This window comes from Salarias fasciatus, chromosome 23, assembly GCF_902148845.1.
Source record: "Salarias fasciatus chromosome 23, fSalaFa1.1, whole genome shotgun sequence".
Classification (NCBI taxonomy): Eukaryota; Metazoa; Chordata; class Actinopteri; order Blenniiformes; family Blenniidae; genus Salarias; species Salarias fasciatus.
In genome coordinates, this window is record NC_043766.1 from 23,239,443 (window position 1) to 23,260,547 (window position 21,105).

Sequence of the window (21,105 nt, forward strand, 5' to 3'; positions counted from 1 at the left end):
CCGGTGTCGAGGCAAAGAGAAGAACGGCTGGCCAGAGCTGCACTGCGCATGCACGCGGCAGCCGTAAACAAAGCTTTCAGTTCAGAGGTCAACAGAACCACATTTATCTCGACACCGGTCTGTCGTGGAGGAGTGGCGTGAGCGGACCATGAGGAAATGAGGAAATATGGTCACACAAAAACTTTGGTCATTGAGTTTTTTTTAAACAAAAAAGGGCTTCTGTGCTCAGCCTTCCTTTCTCCTCATCATTAACCACTGCAGCTATGAATACTGCATTATAAGAGAATCAGTGAGTGTTTAGACATTGCAATTACAACACCATGTATTTTAATAGGTATACAAAAATGATCTGTCTGAGCAACATTGTGCTTTTTTGTTCAAGCTTTTAAGAAAAACAAATACAAAACACACTTGATAGAAAGAATTTAAATTCAATAAAGAAAACAGACCGCAAAAATTTGTGACGGCATTTACAAAATTAGTTTTCACAGTAGTCCTCTGCAAAGACATTCCCTACAGCTGCAAGCATATTGTGCATAATGTTTGCTTCATGGCAGGTCAAAATCCTCACCTGGAGGGATTCCTTTTTCCCACTTTTGCATTGAGTAAACATTACACATTTTAACTCAGTTGTATAGCTGTTGTTGAAGTGAATTCCAGTCTCCTCCTGTTGTTTCCCCAGAGCAAAAACTGGTAAAACCTTAAAATTCACCCAATCAGGTCATGTTGTGCGCCTTAGCTGCTGAACAGACCACACACAAAGAAAAAATATCCGAAGTGAGAGCTCAGTCCTGCTGGTGTCAGGGAAGTTAATGCCACAAGACCAAAAAATTACCGAAGCAGACACCCGTGCCGAAAGGTCTGACAAGGTCCAAAACAATACACTTCAGCAAACATGTATGGGTCGGCGGTATGATAGATGATACGGCCGGCAGCAGCTGTGCGTGAGGGCAGTTTTTACTGCAGCGTGGACGTGTCAGACTCAGCCTCTGTTCTTCCCCTCGCTGGTCACTGGTTAATTCATTGTCTCTGGTTCATGGAAGTCATTACACTGCTCACCTGCCACCCTCCCATTTAAGCCTTTTTTTGTCATTCAGCATGGTGAAATTATTCATCTTGTTAGTGATGTGTGATACGGGGCATTAGAGGCCTAGAGGTTAAGGGAAGTGAGCTTGAAAAGTGCCGAGGTTCTCTACTATGAGTCTAACACTGAGTGGATATGGATCCCATTATCTGCAGCGGTGAACCTAAAAGGGAGCATAAAAACAGAATGTGGGACGCAAAAGATTTCAATTCAATACCAAGTGACTTTATGGTCAGAGAAGGGCGCTACAAATCAGGCTGTGTGAATTTATGTCTAAGAAATAGACTATTCCCCATGTTCTTATTGTGCCACGTACAGTTTTCAGAGCTAATAAATTTACGCACGTTTCTTCGATGTCATCTTCAGCATTTCAGCCTTTGATGTGATGATTTTAATGCATCTGCTTAAAGCATTTGTACCTCTATAATTCACATTACAATGACAAGCGGAAGAATCATCCTGCCAACACGTGAGTAATCGGCCCTGTAAATAGATCAGTGGCTTTGATCTGTGCCGAAAAAAATTCACATTCTCGGAAAAAAAAAAGAATGTGAATGCTGATCTTTTCACACAAGAATCAGCTCTATGAAAAACCTACATTTGGTATCAGGAGTATAGATTTTTTTTTTTTTTGTCTCAATGAATCCACACATAAATGCCACTGTGCAGTCTCTGAGTCTGGAGGTCAATACGCTCCCTGTTCACTGCACCTTTGGCCCCTGTTACACTAATCAAACGCACCACCTCTGAATGCAGGTGAAACCAAGGTCTCCTTCTCAGAGCGCCACAGCTTCAGTCACTTTAGTCTCCTGTTTGCTGATGTGGATGATCGATCTTACAATAATGCACAGAAGCAGTGAGCTGCTCCCCCTGGACCCGATGAAGGCATGTGTTTGTCACTGCCAAGCCCACTCGCTGGCGAAGACACTACTCAGATACACAGATAACATGTTATTGTCTGCTCTGTCAACTCCTCGTGCTGATAACACAGTGCTCACTCACATTATGTGCACCACCTGTGTGAGTTCTGGTGTGGCTGCTATGAAATCCGATGATTCCCTGCTTTCCTACCTCATCATCCTCCATCACCATCAGTCTGTGAAGACAAGATAATCATGTGGAATAAATGTTCAGACTGGCACCAGTCATTCATGCTTCGCTCTGTAGCTTTTGTACCATTACATCCATTACTGCTAATTGTAAAAAATCACATTAATAGAACATTCCATTAATCAGCTCTGCACCCGTAATAACGAGTATCAAGTCCCCTGTTGTTTGCACTTACTTGTGACATTCCCACTCTTTGATGCCTCTCTCTCTCTCTCTCTCTCTCTCTCTCTCTCTCTCTCTCTCTCTCTCTCTCTCTCTCTCTCTCTCTCTCTCTCTCTCTCCCTCCTCTCTCTGGACTGTTGTCATCAGTCCTCTCGCAAATGGCACACCGAGCTGTCAGCCTTCAAACAGTCACACGGGGAAGTAAAATGGCATTGCGCACACACGCATACACACCAAAAGCACACACGAATGCAAACACATGTCTTTTTCATCACTCAGAAGATCTAAAAGGGCCCAGCTGCAGAAATATCACTTGGTGATGTGGATGAATGACCCAATCAGTCAGCTGGAAGTGTGTGCCCTTTTATTTCCTAACTGCCATTAACCAAAGTCTGTGGGAATTTTAATCGCTGAGGTTTACCCCTACCCCCTACTCCTCTCTCACTCTCTCTCTCTCTCTCTCTCTCTCTCTCTCGCTCTCTCTCTCTTTTCTCTCTCTCACTCTCTCTCTCTATCTCTCTCTCTCGTTCAGTGCCTGACAGAGGGAGAACAAGAAAAAGAAGACAAGTTGAATAATGTCTAAATATTTGAAGAGGTTGATGTGATGTCGGGCTTTGAGCTTCACTGTCAGCGAGTGGGAGAAGAAATCAGCAGAGACTAGGTTGAAGATCTGAGGGGAAGAAAACATGCCTGTTTATTTTTGATCTCTCTTTTTTCTTTCTCTCTCCTCACTTCTGTCTTGGTCTCTTTAACTTTATTTCTCTGTCTCTTTTTGCTGTCCTCCCACTCTGTAGCTCACTTAGTTCACTTTTTTTTTTTTTTTTCCTTTGTGGAATGCCACACGTGTGTATGAGCCCTGTGTATAATCAAACCAGGTTTGGATTTGTGTGTGTAGTTGACGGCTCCTGTTTTGAAACCATTGGTTCAGGCTTTAATGGGGCCAGCGCTGGCCTTCTTTGCTGAGACTCTGGGCTTACTGCCAGTGTGGACCCCATGACAGAGGGTATGTGGCTCAATGAGAGGAGTGAATATTTAATTTATTGTGCGTGCGTGTGTGTGTGTGTTCTTTCGCTCTCTCTTTGACACCTATCTTGACTGCCATGTCTCTGGTACTGTAGATAACTACCCTTTCTCTAACCTTGAGAGCCAAACTGGACTCTCTGCTAATGCAAATACAGTGTACCAGGCAGCGGTCATTTGTGCAAACACATCGAAGTAGCTGTGAGGTCCAGTGGTTAACTGATGGAGTACGTTAACAGTGAGAAGAGAAAAATGAGAGCAGTAAAGACTAAATCTGGACCAGGAATATCATGAAGTGGATTATTGTCTCTGTTGGGGTCATTTATCCAAACAATTTAAGTGTTTCAGTAATGTTTCTTTACTTTGTTTCTCCATGTGGAAAGCATGCTTTATATTTTTATTATTCTGTAGCATGTGAGCTGTATTTTCATGTGATCAATCAATAGCTTATAGCAGCGTGAAAATTTAAAATGATTTCTTTTGTAGTCTTATAATTTTTAGCAAAATATAGAGATTAAAAAAGCGTAATAGGCAATAATACTGAGTGGAGCCTCACATTTCGTTTATCAAATCTGAAACTTTTTACTTAAAGTAATGACTTTAGATGTATGAATCTAAGCAGCTGGAAAAAATATATAACTCTCCAAATGTAAAATTCATGTGAAAGTGAAAGATTCACTGCATTTTGCCTTTTAAAATGACGAAGTACATTTATAATTTCAGGATGATTTTTTTTTTCTCATGCTTTTGCAATGCATCTGCCAGTGATGTAAATTTAATCCCTATAAGTGCAATATGATTGAGCAGACAAAAGTATACCTACATGACAGGCAAATAACCACCTGACAATCACACTGATGCTGACAGCAGAACTTTAAGTGTTCTATATGATCAAACAACAGCAAAAATATCTCTCAGAAAAATGTCATGGTATCAATAACAAGACTCGGCAGTCTGACAGTATACTCTTCATTGACACCTTTTATTCTCCATGTGACGTATCACTCTCTACAGATATATACCACTCTATTTATGTCCTGTTTCCCACCTCAGCTGTTGAGAAAATGACGTGACAGAAGGTCAAGATTTGTACAAGAACTCAGTGTAAAAGTACACAGAGAGCAGCCCTGATCCACCAGTTATAATGATCAAAGGCCACGTGTAATTCAAGTGAAACGTATGCTTTTGTCAGTCCCTGTGATAGAACTTGACACACTGGCTTGTCCCTTTGCTCAGTAAGAAATGTTAACGCGACTCGTTGCACATGGGTAATTTATTTCCTGTGTACATTCAGGCTGTACAGAAATATGCCTTCAGAAGGCACTGTGTATGTGTGAAAGTAACTGAATCTGAGGTATATAAAAGTCATTCATTCATTCATTCATTCATTTGTTCATTCATTCTTTCATTTTCTAAGCTGCTTTGTGCTTTTCAGGGTCACAACATAAGACTTGATGCACATAAACCTGGCCTTTCTTTTCATCTATTAGAGCCAATACATGAAAGAAACCTTCCAACATTTGCCAGCAGTGCATTCCTCACAGAAATACAGTGGAGCTTAAGCAATTGAGAATGTTGTGTGTTACTTTTCATATAATTTTGTTGTTTGTGCATGAAACACGTTTATTTTGTTTCCCCCAAATGTAGACATATTTGTTAGGTTTATATGTTGGCTATTTCACAGTATTTACAAAAATAGGATTTTTTTTTCCTTTTAAATGATTGTTGCACTGTTTCTACCTCTGACAAACATTCAGAATTTTTGGTATCTATGCAGAGTGAGAGGAAATCTCTTCTTAAATGTGAATCATGCACATCCAAAAAGTCCAGGCTCCCCTTCGCTTTGAAATAACAGGGCAGAGTAGAGCCATTGAGCTGCCCAGAGGAGGCTGAAACTGTTAAAATGGCTAATTGGGTTTTGTGTCATTAGCGCGTTTCGAGGTCATCAGCTGAAATCCCCAGACTACCACAAGAAATTTGAGCTGGCAGAGTAATGAAGCAATAGCCTGCATTGACATCATTCACAGAATCGGTGTTAGAGCAGCTTACAGCAGCGCTCGGAGGACATCGCTTCACCAAGTAACGACAGGAATGATAAAGCAGTCCCTGAAAAACTGACGCAAAGTTCAGTAGGGTAAAACCAACGCTGAAGCCCCATGTTTTAAAAACAAGCTAATTATCTAGTGCAGATACTCCATCAGAGATTGTACTGTTTAGTTGTTGATTTCATTGTTGGATTTTGTTCCTTTTCTTTTTTAAATGGTCTCTTGGGGTGCAAATCCCTGGGGTGGGGGTGAAGGTGGGGGTCTACTTATCCTCTCCTCTACTAAATTAAAGTTTCTGCAGGGGAAGATAAAATTTATTGCCCCTGCATAGTGATTAAAGTTACCTCACCAGCAAAGCAGACAAAAAAGTAAAACAATGTCTTTAAAAGTCGAACTAGGGCAATGCTGCCAACTCTCGAGAACTGATAATGAAACGCAGCGGATTAACAATAAAATTCAGCTGTTGCCATAAACATTAACAGACACTTAACTTCACTAAAAATTAAGTAGCTGTACTCATACTGGTAATTCAATAATCCTTTTCTGTATTTCTGATAATGAACACACTTTGTGTTATACAAAACATTACTCTCATATACACAACATTTTTTGCCATTTAAAAAATGTCTGTAAATGTGAGTTGATTCTTTTCTTCACACATTTAGTTGTTTTGCCTCAGCTGATCATCCTTGAATCCACCAAAGAATTTTATCTGCTGTGAGCCAGTCACTTTTCCCTATTAATAAGACTCAAACCCACGTTCGATGAGCAGTGATGAGGTTTAAAAATCATTTCAGCTTTTTAGCCAGTGTGCAAAAGTGCCAGAACTAATGTTGCTGCTCAAAAGCTGTGTGGCACATTGTACCGTTTTTCCTCCTCACCAAAAATTCACATGCAGAAATATCTGTTGTTCATTCAGATGTATATTTGACAGTTCATTTGGGATGGTATAACTCAAAACAGTGAGAATAGACTGTCTTTTTATGGATGTTCATTTCCTGCAGACATGTTATACGAGGCCGAGTGAACGCATGTCAAACAGGCCAGTGTGTGAATGATGAATTTCAAACGCCGCCGAGACACGCGGCAGCATTAACAAGTGATAAAAATGGACGGACAGTTGTAGTCATAAATTTGCCAGACATATGCAAAACACTCTTTTATTCCTCTCCCTCCTCATGCCTGTCTGTGCCCAACATGCATTCATCAGCGTGTGACGCTTGGCATGACAGACCGCTATGTTTATTGTATGAGACATGACAAAGAAATTATCCACTGAGCACAAATGTACTGTATCATGCTGAATGCTGGACGCACGACGGGGTTTGCACACAAAACACTTTCCCTTCACTGCTCCTCGTCACCACTCTCCATCGGTAAGTGAGTTTGTCACTTTTGCACATACTAGAGTCGTCCAGTGACTGTGTGTGAGCAAATACTGAACTGACACAATGAAGTTTGACACATCAGATGGAAAGTTCAAATCTTATCAAATGTGCTCTCTCAAAATAGTGAGTGTTGCCAAACCTGAAAGCACGCCTTCCTCTGAGGAAACAATGTCACTATGACCCACTAAATTAACATTTATATCATCATTTATTCACAGAACTGCACCTCAAATGGTTTTGAATAACAAGCCATTGAAAGGTAGGAGAGCTCAACTGTATGAAAAGGACGGACTCTGAAGGTCCGTATTTCGTAATGCCGAATGAGAAAGCTTTCATCGTGGACTTGTTTCCTCTCCTCTCCTATCCCCTCGTCTCCCCCTCCTTTCCATGACCAAGACTGCAACTCTCTGCATACTAAGCAGGGCCCCATACGGCCCAATTTGCACTGCCCAATTTACTGGTGTCGCTTTAGATTTGTTGGGGGAGAAGCTGAGGCCATTTCCCTGATCTCCTCGCTTTCGGGAGGGAGGAGGGAAGGGTGCGAGAGAGGGTGAGGATGAGGGGCTACCGGAGGTGCCTTAGCTGACAGGTCGAGCCTGAACCGCATCAACTACACATACATTTACACGCACGCACACACACCCTCGCCTCTTCCCAAATAGAAAATCCAAAGAACGGAGCGCAAAACTACACACCCTTCACATTTGCGTAGTGCAACGCACAGTCACACAGCTATACTCCAGAGAGATGAGGAGGGAATAGATGAGAAAGATGAAGGGAGAGGAGCAGGGAGGGAGGGTAGGAGGGATTGGTGGAGGGATAGTCACTGTGCTGACAGGACTGTGACAGGGCTTAATTACCAAGCGAGCACTGCACACTAGAAGCAATTTCTAAGGATTGTTGTCATTTGAATAGATTAAAACGCCCTTTCACTAAGCCGTCTCACCGCCGGCTTGCCTCTACTGTGGATTAAAAGTCCAAGTCAAATCAAAGACAGAAAGAAAGAAGACGCAGAGGCAGAGATGAAGGGATGGAGCCAGTGAGGAGTGCCACAGAGGGCAACAAACAAAAAGGATGAATCAGAGGGACGCAGGGGGAAGGTATTATGTAGATGTTGTTTGCTGAGACAGGAGGAACTTGCTTTGTGTGGATATAAAAAGAAATACTAAAGGAATAATTGTCTCTCTCTTCTTAATCCTAAATCTTTTTCCTCGGCAGCACAGTGTGGGCGCTTAACAATTAAAAAACCCACACTTGTCTCCCCACATTCATTTTAAGTTGACTAATAGCTGCCTTTTTCAATTATCTCCCCCTCTCTCCTTCCCAACCCACGACGTCCATCTGCAGACACGGAGGGCTGTGAGCACACGTGGAGGAAGTTTCATGGCCACTGCTACAGGTACTTCAGCCGCAGACACACCTGGGAAGACGCCGAGAAAGACTGCAGAGAGCACAGCGGCCACCTGGCCAGCATCCACAGCGCGGCTGAGCAGAACTTCATCAGAGGTGAGGAGGACAGAGAGGGCAGGGGAGAACTGGACACACTACGGTGAAGCCGAGTCCGAGATGGCAACTCCTGTTGTGTGGCTGCTTCAGCACGCCTGAATGTATTAAGTGGCTCATTATCGAGGTTTCTGCTGAGCCTCGCGAAGACACGTTCATGAATCTGAGGAGTGTTGTCGGAAGACAGTGAAACTTGCAGGGCAGCGACCCTCCTGGAGCGCCAGGTCCCACTGCTTGCATGGAGCAGTTTGATTGTTAACTAACTAAAACTAGGATTTGCTGACATACTATTATTTTTAAAACACAAGAAGCCCTGCTCGTCCCTGTTTGCACTCGCATTGTGCACGCTCAGTCACAATCGTTCAGAAAACACATAATGAGGACAAGCTACTTCCACTCCTCACCACAGTGAGATCCTGGTATTTATGTCCAAAACAGAAGGCACAATGGCAAAAACTATGCAGGCACACAATTACATTTTAGTACATTTAAAAGCAGTTATTCCTGATATAGAGGACCATCATAGTTTTACACTATAAGATCAGTTTCTTTTGCAAAAAAAAAAACACCTTGACCTCAGCACTGCACCACTCACCCTGAACACATTTGAATCTTGATGGCGTTTTGCAGAATCCCAGAGATAGTCAGAGTTGACATCTACACATCTGCCCAGCTCCTTCCACAGTCTGTTTTTGATGGCTGACGGTTAAACCAGAGGTCTGATAGACTACACTCACCTTAGCTCTACGATCTGGAAGAATGATGCTTGAAAAAAATTAAAATAATAATGAGGCTAGAGCTTAATGTAATATGCAGTGGAGATATCCTCCATGTTAAAATGATGCTGCATTGCAGACATTTTCCAGTATTGACACCAGATCCTCCCAAAAACACAGTTATTTCATTACACTTAATCTAAACAATTCAGAAAACAACATGGACATGTGAAAATAGCTTTTTTTTTTCTTTTTTTTTTGCTTTGTTTATTTTTTACTTTTTATTTTTTGCAACAGCTTTATGTGTATGTACTTTTATAAAAACTCCAAAGAATCTGCATGCTTCCATCTTGAGATCTGACCTTAACCGTGTTGTCCCAAATTCAATTTTACTTTAATGCCTCACCAAATGTCGGCCATGAATCTGTGTAGCGCTGTGGAGGAGACAGCATGAGAGAAAATCTAAACCTGGTGTAAATCCTAACCTGCTGCTCTCAACAACGTGCACCTCCAGTGGGGATGAAATACCTTGTGACACTTGTAATCACCAGATATATGTAAACAAGACATGTCTCAATTTAAATAATGGGAGTGATTTAGTGGTAGTAATCCCTGCGCCGGCTGCCTTCACCTCCTACACTTAGTCTTTAATGGCTGTTGATTGATATCCACCCCTCTATTTTATTATCGCCTCACTCAACGATGGCACCTTTTGCCTTATGTGTATTCTATAATTCTGTGATAAATGTCAGCGTGGTTCAGCAGTGAGCAGCACTTGAAGAGGTTTATTGCGCTCCCCGCTGAAAAACACCCCCAGGTGTCGAGTCTGCTCAGCTAAATAAATGTATTTCCCCATTTGCTGCAATGAAGTACTGCTCCTGTGTCCGGATGTAAGTGTGTGTGACGGGACATTTAATATACTATCATATTCTTGCTTCAAATGTGATTTGTCTTGAAGCTGGTGAGCAGTGTTTGGAGTAACTCCATTTGGGTCCAGTCAAGAAAATGCCAAGTGGCAGCAGGCAAGCACTGAAAAAAGGTGGCCGATTCAAGATCAGTGTTGCATCCAATTTAAAAACTATTTAATTTAAGAAAAAATCTTCTATAAAAGTAATGAAACTGTCACAGTGCTTCGAAATGTCTTCACTGCAGTGGTGAGGTTTTGTTATTTTAGGAAAATTATTTGCATTTTTCTGTTTCCTCTCCTGATGTGGGTGTGAGGTGCATTACCAGCACTGATATATATTTATTCTCAGATATCTTGCTCTGATAGTCTGAATCATCCACTTTTTGTGGTTTCTGTTGTAAAGCCAAGCCATGTGGTCTTTCATAATTTTTTTTTTCTGAATCATTTGCAAATTTGAATATTTGGAAGAGAAACTAAGAAACACATTATGCTTTAATGCTTCTTGGGTATTAAATGTTCATCGTGGGTTCAAGCATTTGGTCACAGAAATTACTTGTTACCAATACAAAAATGTTATCCAGTCAGCGTTTCTTTTCTGCCTCATAAACCTTCATCTCCTCAGTCTTAGCTTTTTGCCCTTTGGCTGAGCTCCACAGCCATTTGTGTTGTAAGAAGGCCAGATCACCAGCAGCAAGCGCCTGTAATCCTGAATCCACCTTCTGTCTCGGGCAGATGCCAGGACAGCGCCATCCATCTCGCTCTCATCTTTCTTCTACATGCTCACAGTTAGCAAAAAGTGCGTTTAATTGCCTCGAAAATGGACGTCTCCACCCCTGCAATAAGAGGATCAGAGCCATTAGGAAGATTAATGGGCCTGGTAATGATGTTAATCACAGACACCACGATTGAAATTCCATTACATGCGCACATGCACACGCCTCATCGAAGACACGCGAAGACACCCCCCTATACACAAATGAGATTAACCCAAAACACCACCAGGGAGATTCCTCTCACAGAAACAAAAATCTCATCTCCGGCGCATCACGGACAGAATCAGCACGTCTCCATTTCCGCTCGCGTTTCAGCTGAGACCAGCTCGCTGCATGTCTGTCAGACTTCATCTGAGAATCCTGCTGCAAAATGAAATAAGCACTACGACGCAGTGTGTAACGTGAAAGATGAATACTTAACCCGAATGGTCAGTTTACCGGATAAAGAGCAAGACTGCATGTAAAAGGGTTGTCTGTTGGGTTCTGCTAGTCTGGAGCTTTGTGAAGCTTGAGGAGCTAATTTATTTATTACACCATCAGGGTTCTGCCTGTGTAGCTGTGTTGGCACTAACTGTATTGCTTCTTACTCAGGTCTGAGCCACGACAACACCTGGGTTGGACTCAACGATCGTACAGTTGAAGATGACTTTCAGTGGACAGACAAGATGGATCTGGTGAGGAGTTAAATGTCATGTCTTCATCCTGATAGGACGTAGACCTCCTTTGACTAAAACTGTATTTTTGGCTGCTTTGGTTTTTATGATTTTTGATTATTATGATTTTTACTGGTTTTAAATTATTCAAACAACATTCACTATTACCCCTTTCAGTATTTGCCAGTTATTTAAAATGAATATGTTTTTGACAGTTTTGCCCTGCTGGGTGAGGTTTGTCTGGGATATTTCAGTCACATCACAGAGGACTTGGTGTCACCAGTCATCAGGAGATGGGTACAAAGCTCTAATTGGGTGCTTTCGATTAGCCTAACAATTTTCTAGATATAGATTGTCTCAGAGTGGTGTTTATGACAAGTACCCATGCTAAGTCCTACGAGCAGTGACACTTTAGGAAGATAAGATTAAACCATAGACCTTTATATTAAGTAACCTTTTTGTGTTTTTTTTCTTTACTACTTACTACTAAATATATTCTTCATTTTGGCCCTTAATCAGTGTCGCCTTTCGATCGACTCTGTCCAAAATATGCTGTTATAACTTTCATCATGTTAACAGAACACACAGTCCTCTGATTGGGAAAGCGCTCATTCAACACTGAGCTGATCATGAATGTAGGAAGTACAGCCTGTTAATAGGCGACGCCTACATTATTTTACCTTCTGCTGTTGTACCTGGAACACACTATGAAGCAGTTCAGCACTTGGTTTTGATATGGCAATGCTTCAGCAGTGCTTCAATGCAGTCATTAAAATCCAGTACATATGAGCAAACATACCATAAAACAGGAAGGTTTGTGGCTCCGCGGGACAAGGAGCACCCAGTACTAACATAGCCTGATCTATGAGGGGAGCATATTATTTTGGTGAACACATGCAGTTAACTTTACTGTGTGAATTGAACATCCAATATTGTTACACTGCAATAAAGTGAATACATGAGGAAAGTCATTAGAGGAAATCTTTAAGTGATTGCGATCAGAAACATCCAATAACATGAGCTTTTTTTTGTCAATGTTTCTCCATAAAAATAGTTTTCATCACTACACTGCTTTGCTTCTTTGCGCGTGTGTGACACTGCAGCAATACGAGAACTGGCGCGAAAACCAGCCGGACAACTTCTTTGCCGGAGGAGAAGACTGTGTGGTTATGATTGCGCATGAGAACGGCAAGTGGAACGACGTGCCCTGCAACTACAACCTGCCCTACGTCTGCAAGAAGGGAACAGGTGAGAACAAGAGTTTGAGTGCAGGGCTGTCCTGGAACTGTCACACCTTAAGCAGGTGATCAGGAAGACTGACAGAGGACTGTCCAGCAAGAGTTCAGGAAGGTGTGAGAAAAAGAAGAGTAAACAAACGAACGGGGCTGAGGGACGCAAGAGGAAAAGGTCTTTGTTAGAGTCAGTCTTCCTGTTCATTTCTGTCAAATAACAGAAGGTGGCCGGCCGGGCTCCCGCCTTCAGGTGGATCTCAACATGCCAGTTGTCAAACTTTACATTTGTCCCCATGCAGTGGAGCAGATGAGCGTTGAAGCTCTTCACTCAGTCCACGTACGCCACAGTTTCACTGCCTTGTCGCTCATTTTCTTCGATCCCTCCTGATCCCACAGTTCAAAAAGTTTTCCACCTACTGTTTGTATCACAACTTGCCAAGCTTTCTGTTTTAGTTAGACGAAACATGTCCAGAAGCTGGTTATTCTTTCAGCTTTATGTCCAGAAAACTTACGTTTAGGTGAAAGTGAAGAGAGTTTATTAGAGGGTTTTTTTTTTTTCAACAGAACATTTACATGCAGGTCAAGAATATAACCATTGGCAAGAAGAGAGAAATATCAAGAGCTAGGTGGAGATTAGCAGGCTGTATTTGGAGATTTACAAGAACATGGGAAGGTGCTCTGAAGAGTGTTTTTAAAATTTAATCTGCAGCTTAGAAAAGATCAGAATCTGCATTAATTAAACCAACCACTTTAAAGCAAGTATTTTTTTTTTTTTTTTTTAAAGACACTTCATACTTTGTAATTGTGAAAATGGAAGTTAGCAGGATTCCATAAAATATTGGCTCCTGAGTTTGAAGGTTGAATTTTGGCTTTGAAAAGTTCTCACATCATTCTTGAAATAGATAAAATTCATTTAAAACTATGTTATTACAGCTAATTAAAATTGAAGAAATGGTCACAGGTACTCTTTTTTTTTTTTAACTCAATGAAATTGAAGTAACAGAGAATATAAGTGTGCATTATTCTGCCGGGAGTATTAAAAAGTGAAGCAAAATATATATTTGATAAGAAAATACTGGTCTTATATTTTCTCCAGATTTCTATTTATTTCTTTATTTGTTTTTATATTTTAAAGTGTTGTTTTTATCCCCACTATGGGCAGCATTATTATACCAGAGGGTATTCGCATTTGTATATTTACCAATCTTACAAAATGTTGATGTGTCGTTTACTCTCTAAAAACACATAAATAATGCCCTCCTCTCCTGTGGGGATTTGTTAAGTTAGTTGAAAACAAAATGAATTTCAGAAGCACAGTACATTTCCCCACAGAACAAAGTCAAGGTTCATAGAAATTAGAGGGTTTTTGACTCGGTAGGCAGAGCAGTGCAGCCTTAGGCTTCATCTTTCAGCTCTTGTTTTTATATTTCCTATATATTTCTATTTAAGGGTCATTCTGCCTGTGGGCAAGGCATTCAACTGTTGGCCGCAGTGGCTGGATGGACCTCTTATAACAGTTTTGTCACCATTTTATACACATTTCAAATGCTTTGAGAAAACAGTAAATTAGTTTTACAAGCATATAATTTACAGGGTGGTTCTATATGTTTTTGAATTTAGATAAAAGTTGCATAACATAAGAAAACATGTAATCCTCTTCTTAACTCGTGATTTAAAGCTTTCCAATTATCATTTTCAGTAATGTCGTCATCATTTCGAATTCAGATTGAGATGGCATTATACATAATGTGAACTCTACATTTATTGAGTGTTTTTCCCACAAATAACGTTCTAAACTTAGGGAATTCAAACCCAACGCTGATTATTATTTTTTCAACTTCAAGAGTTTACAGAAGTTTTCTGAAAATAACTTTTGAAGCTCATTGTCACCTGAAAGACATCTGCTCTGTTGTTCTGTGAAAGGAAACTTATTTCCCTCTCAGGCGAGGTGTTGCACCATCTCTGATGCACGCTGTCACCAGTCGCCGGCAGGTAGCCCACCTCTGACCCTAATCAGTCACTAATAATCACCGGCATCTTTTCATCTTCTCGCTGCTCCCCTGTCAGTCTGCTTTCCTCTCCAAGTAACCCCATGTACTGCCTTGTTTTATCAGAGGAGTTTGTCAGCTCCATGCTGAGAATCCCCCACCTGATTGCTAATTACCACAGCTCATGTGATCCGCTTGATCAAATGAAATGATCGGACACCTTGAACAGCCACTCGGGGGCCAGTCATGGTGCTGTGTCGTGCAGATGGTGGTGATTTTTTTTATTTTTTTTCACTGAAAAGAGGCGAGACAGCCAGCTGATGAGATTCTTTGCACATATAATTTGTTCAAACATGGCTCCAATCATCAATCAAATGCAAGCTATACTTCACACCTGCTGATTTCATTCTGTCCTGGACTTCATTTGCTTGTATTGGGAAAAAAAAAAAAAAAAAAAAAACAGAGATCAAAAATCTTTATCCTTGGCTACATTTTACCATAAAGATGTGAAAAATGTGGATTGGAGGATACAGCTTTTGCCTATTAATGAGCACTGATGCAGCTGTAGGATTAATTCAACTTGTTTCAAGACTCAGCGGCGATATTTGACTGTCGGCTCAGCATCATATATGGAAGAATTAGGGGAGGGAAAAAAACAAGTGGCAGAGATCAAGTTTCACATTTACATTTGAAACACGCTGACAAAAATGTCACACAGTTATCTGCCTTCGAGCGCTTCCAGTAAAGATGAGAGGGAATTTACCTAAAGCAGGACATGTAAGTGGTAGAAAATTCTTCCTCTGTTTTTGATGGGTTTTTATGTACAGCGGGAGGAAATCTAATTTTTCATGACACTCTTAGCAGACAGCCAGAGTGCTTTGGGAAATGATACGCAGTTGTCTTTGCCCTCAGCCTTTCATGTGTCCATTTGTGTGCAGTGTAATGATTGCACATCACGCGTGATTCTGACATTTAGGAAATGTATTTTGAAACGCTCTGTATGAATTACCATTTTGCACTCCTGTGTGTGTGTGTGTGTGTGTGTGTGTGTGTGTGTGTGTGGGACGTGTGCTAGTGAAGTAAACACATCCCTCAGATGTTGACATTTTTCCTTATATGTTGTGTTAAGGAGGCATTTGCTATATGCAGCATTGAACAAGTTATTCTGAATTAGTGCTTCATCACATCGCTACTTGTTCAAATCATGTTTTTAACTATCCGTCCAGCTTCTATCCTGAGTTACCTATGTTGGAATGGAGGCAGAGTACAGCTTTCATGCAAACACACAAACAGTCAAACTGCATATGTTCACATTAACAGCTGTGAACATTTAAAAAGACCAAACAACCTCAAATACCTGTGCCTGTGGGAGGAAACAGGAGTACTGATAGTTACTCTTCCAGTTTCTCTTGAACTTTCAAGATATTGATGATTTTTGAAAGAAACAAAGTTGTGAAGAAAGAAGCAGCAACAAAATCAATTTTATTCAAATTATGCAGACAACGCCTGACTGTTCCTGGGTAACCTAATGGATACCTTATGTTCGAAACGCCTCACAATACTGCTGATATAAACTGATGCTGATGTTACAACCAGACATCTTTCATTAATGTCAGGACCATTCGGGGACTCCTGTTCTGAGTTAGGGTAGGTATAACTGAGTTTGGTATGATTGGCATTGTTAATAAAACCGCTTTGGCTAAAACAAATGCTTACAGTCACCTCAGTGAGTAGGAAATGTTAGCGAAAGCTCAGCATTCTTCAAATAAAGCTTTTTTTTTTTTTACGACTCCTATGCACTGCTGGGAAATTTACTACGCATCAACAGCAATTTAGCATCACCGATTACTTCCTACAAATGTGATGGAATTATTTTGATGCAAACAGCAGACATGAATTTAAATGTAACTAATAATTAGCTACACAGGAAAGTAACCTTTATGTATTTTTTTTATTATTGCATCATAGAAATATTGGTTCTGTGTCACTGTAGCATATTGCTGAGCTACTGCTTCACCGTGGGTTAGGTGACAGCTTGAAAGAGGTACAAGTAAAGGTAAAAGCAAAAAAAGAAGGGTGACACTTTTTATATTAAAGTTAATCATACTGAATAGTAACAGTATTTTGCAAAAAACTGCTTCTCAAAATCAGTAATGTGAAAACAAAAATAATGAAAAAAAACCCATCATGCTGTGAATTCTTGCATTGATAAAGTACTCTTAACAAAATAACAACGGGCAAAACTGAGCCTAATTTTAATGGATAATTATAGCATTTAACGTGCTCATCTAATTAGATGGCTCGGTGGAATATTATTTAGTTGAAAACTCTGGAGAGGTGTTAATCACTCTCCTTTTTATTGTCACTTTCCAAATCTGCTTAGGTTAATGTAATCTGTCAGACTTTACATGTATTTAACAATCTGAGGGCTTCACTTCAACAAATCACATTCCTCTGAATCAAGATATAAGATGATACAAGGCCGTGGCTGATGATTCACCTGGATGCACTTTCTGAAATGTTATCTCACGTAGTTTACTGTCAGTTTTACTCTTTATTGTTGCGTAGATTGTCTACAAAGTTCGATGTCTGTGGCAGTGTTACATCTCACTGCATTTTTACAGATCACACTTCTAACAACTGATTTCTCTCAGGACAAATTGGCAGTGAAGCTGATTCGATCGCATTTCAGGCATTTTCAAAAACATGCCCAGACTCCAAAGATCAACAATTAACACAGTCTGTCTTTTTTGTTGTTGTTGTTGTTGTTGTTTGTTTGGTTTTGTTATTTGTCAGAAAGCTTAATTGTAAAATATATTTTAAAAAGCAAAAGAAGAAGAAGACAATATGTGACGTTAAACTTCTTGAGGAACAGCAGCCCCGGAGCAGTTTTCCTCTGCTTGCTGTTTACCAGCGGCCCTCTGGCTCCAGCTCAGTGTGGTTACACAGACAATGTCTTTTTCTTTCTCTTTTCTAACTCTTGGCGAGATTGCTGCAACAAGGAATTCTCAAAATGATCATGAAAACATATTTCTTTGACAGAGCATTTTTCAAGTGTCCCAGTTCAGGGGTGCTAATGTGCCTTTTGGCGGCTGGGTACCAGCCCTGACGTTGACGACACTTGTGCTTTAGCTGCATCTTTTTAGTGATTGATAAGATTTTTGTTTACTTGGACTAAAGTGGGAACAAATTGTGTATATGATTTTTTTTTTTCTGAAATGCTTTTATCTTTGGGAACTATTAACAAAAACATAACTGTTCAGTCAACCAAACTGTATTTGTGTAGCACCATTAATGCAAGTCATACACAAATGAATGACAAGAAAAGAAAAAAAACCCCCTGAAATTCAAGACACAAATAGAAGGAAAAGATAGAATATCAAAATCAAAAAGAAGAAAGTGAAATGGATATGAAAACCTGATAACATGTAGTTTAAAGCATAAGTACAGATCACCTCCATAGAATGTATTAAAAGTTTGAAGAAAGACAATTTTCTGACAACTTCCTGACAGCCGACTGTTAACCAAGCAAGTCACACCTGAGTGATAATGAGGGCAACTCCCCCACTTGGTAACTACTCCAGTATTGTGTAAGTTACCTAAAACAGGTGCACAGATAAAGTTGTTGGTTACTGTTATCTGAAATTAGTTGAGTTACTTTACCATCTGCTGCATAAATACAACAACAGGTTAATTGGAAATGTCACATTTGCGTTGGTTCAGTCGTCCCCCTCATTAGGCCTTGGTTTCTTGTCTTCTCTCATTACATTCAGCTGTCATTAGTGTGGCTAAGACGAAGATGTGCTATAATGTAGGCGTATATTGTGGTTTTTTAAAGGATATGTCTTCAAACTACTGATGAGAAGAAACAAAACACCTGAAAGAAACTAAAACATGCAGACAGCAGCCAAACTCACAGACATTGTAGTAATTTTAACAGCAAGATTTACTATGGGGTTCACTCACTCACATGTCACGGCCAAAAGCAGTCATAAAGCGGCATTGTGTTACTTTTAAGACTGTATTCACTATACTGAATAATTAACAGGGTCATACAGTCAGGAGATGCAGAGATACGTTGCTTATGTTTCACACAATTGTGTGTTTGGATACACTGATCTGCAGTGGTTTGTTTGGACCAGGTTGTGTTCCCACACAGTGAACTGGACTGTAAAACAAAGCTTTTGTCTCTCAGTCGGTCTCCTCAGCAGTGGCAGGAAGAAATCCTCACTCACCGGTGGTGGGGTTTGTGATTAAATAAACAATATTGAGTTTGTCTGTATCTACAGTTTCCTTGTGAGACCAGAAGTGTTTTGCAGAGAATAAACACTCGAGTGCACACACATACACACACAGACACTCTGGTTCATTCAACATGGTAGCTACTAGGCGTTCAGATGTTTTGAGGCCATACATTGGTGCTGAGAGGAACAAAGATCTCAACGTCAGTAGATCTAAATGTTCTACTAACTCACACAGAGCACCTGCTGCCATGAAGACACAGAAAATATCTTGCTTCCTGCGGCACTCAGACTCTAATGAAGTGAACCTGCGTTAAGAAGTGACTTTCTGCACGCTGCAGTTGCTGGATATTCACACTCATGCGATTTGTCAGGTTTAACTCCGGGTTTTAAATCTGAGTAAAAGTTCATTCTGAGTCAAGAACAACAAACAGTGTAGAATGAGTGTATTCATTACATAGTTTGTTTCAACTGTTCTCATAATGTAACCAGCAATGAGTGGTCGACCACAAATCCACACTTGGTGTTTTAACAATTCAAGTCACAGCTTAAATAATTGAGGAGTGCCTTTGGTGTATTTTGTAAAGTACATTTTATGGGCTTTTTTCAAGAAACCAAATTCCCTTTTTACTCTCAGACCTCCTCCAGGCTTTTTTCCACAAAGACCTTTCCTGGCTTAACAAGTCTCCCATAAAATCATGAGTCTATTTGCTTTCTCTGAGTTTAGTGACATTTTCTTTTATTCCTCCTTCGGTACATTCAGACTCAGTTGGCCCTGCTGTGGGAAGGCATTCAGCAGGATGCCTAGGTGAGGGCTAATGGAAAACTACCTTTTAGCCCTCCATTTGTGTCGAGTCAGTGATCATCTCAAGTGAGGAGTGAAGTACTTATTTCCCCTTCCTTCAGCAACACATTAAACTGTAAATGTGGCATTAAACCTTTCATCAGAGTTAAAGGCATTGCTTTCCTCTATTAAGAATTTAAGAGGTATTAGGACAAGGACAAGGGAATTAAGGAAGATTGTAAACATTTTCTGATTGCTGATTAAGTCCTCTTATGACCTGGCTGCTTTTAGCTCTGAAGTGTATAAATGACATTCAAGGATACAATCAGTATTGGAGGAGCTCGGGTAACTGGCCACACACACAAACACACACACACACACACACACCACTGACCATGGGTTTCAATTCACACTCGCAGCATCGATCATCTGGACCAAACAGTCATGAAGGGAATTGTGATCACTTTTTATTGATGCTTTTGTTTTTGTTTATTGCAATGGTCTTTTTATACCAACTCAAAATGCACCAACAATTGAGTGAATCTATAAAGGAATAAAAAATTAAAATATAAAAACTGGGGGGGGGAAAGCTTTTTTGAATGAACAAACGTCAGAGAAACAAACATAAATCTACACAGTGGTTCAGCCATTTCCACAAATAAACTATAAGAACATTTCTGTTTCGTTTGTCCAGAAACGTCCCATGTGAGCACATTTCGAAAGGCTGTTGATTTACGTCTCATTTCAGGATAAGATACAAGTGAAATGCAAATTATAGCTCACATTTGCTATTTACCTTCATGATTCCAGGAGGTGTACATTTTAATAATTTAAACCAAGAGGTTTGCCTACAGATGCAAGGGAAGAACCTCACGCACACATAGGGAGAACATGCAAACTCCACACTGAAAGGCCCTCAGACAGGATTTGAACCTGGACCTTCTCGCTGTGAGGCGAGAGCAGCAGCCACTGACTGCTAACCACCGTACAGCCGACCCATGAAAGGAATGTTAAAAGCATGTAGCAGTTTTACAGTGTCATAAATACAAAGTTTGTGAACAGCTGTGTTCGCAGTTCAGGGATCCAGTGTGAGCCCGTCTGTGTATATTTTTCATGACTTAATTCAATGTAATCCATCCGTCAATGCGTAAGTCAAGCTGGAAAGTCCTAGACTCAGTTCAGTCCTCCAGAAGACGTCGGCACCTGTGACAGGAGAATTAAATATTGGTGAAGTTGTTTGACTGTTTCCCTGAGGCTTGTCCATCCTGTCAGTCTCTTACCAGAGTGTCAGTCCTCCCTCCATCTCAGCTTGTGTAAACATTTTTATTTTTTTTGATTCTGTCTTTCCTCTTTATGGATCTAAAACACTGTGCCGCTTTGACAGGCGCCCACTCGCTCACAGACTTGGACAGATACACTGTCCTGCAGACTCTCAGTTCATATTTTGAAGTCAGTATTGTTAGTGGGCCTTTAAAGACATTTTAACCAAGTTGTAGTTC

General features: G+C 40.5%; 1 protein-coding gene across 1 annotated transcript in view; it reads left to right on the forward strand.

Annotated features, from left to right (window-relative positions):
- The window catches only part of ncanb (neurocan b), a 168,493-nt gene that overhangs the window by 144,691 nt on the left and 2,697 nt on the right, over window positions 1-21,105 (forward strand). The window contains exons 12-14 of the mRNA XM_030082709.1: window positions 8,157-8,315; window positions 11,300-11,382; window positions 12,465-12,609. Of these exons, the coding sequence (XP_029938569.1) occupies window positions 8,157-8,315; window positions 11,300-11,382; window positions 12,465-12,609 (387 nt within the window). The remainder of the gene's footprint in view (window positions 1-8,156; window positions 8,316-11,299; window positions 11,383-12,464; window positions 12,610-21,105) is intronic.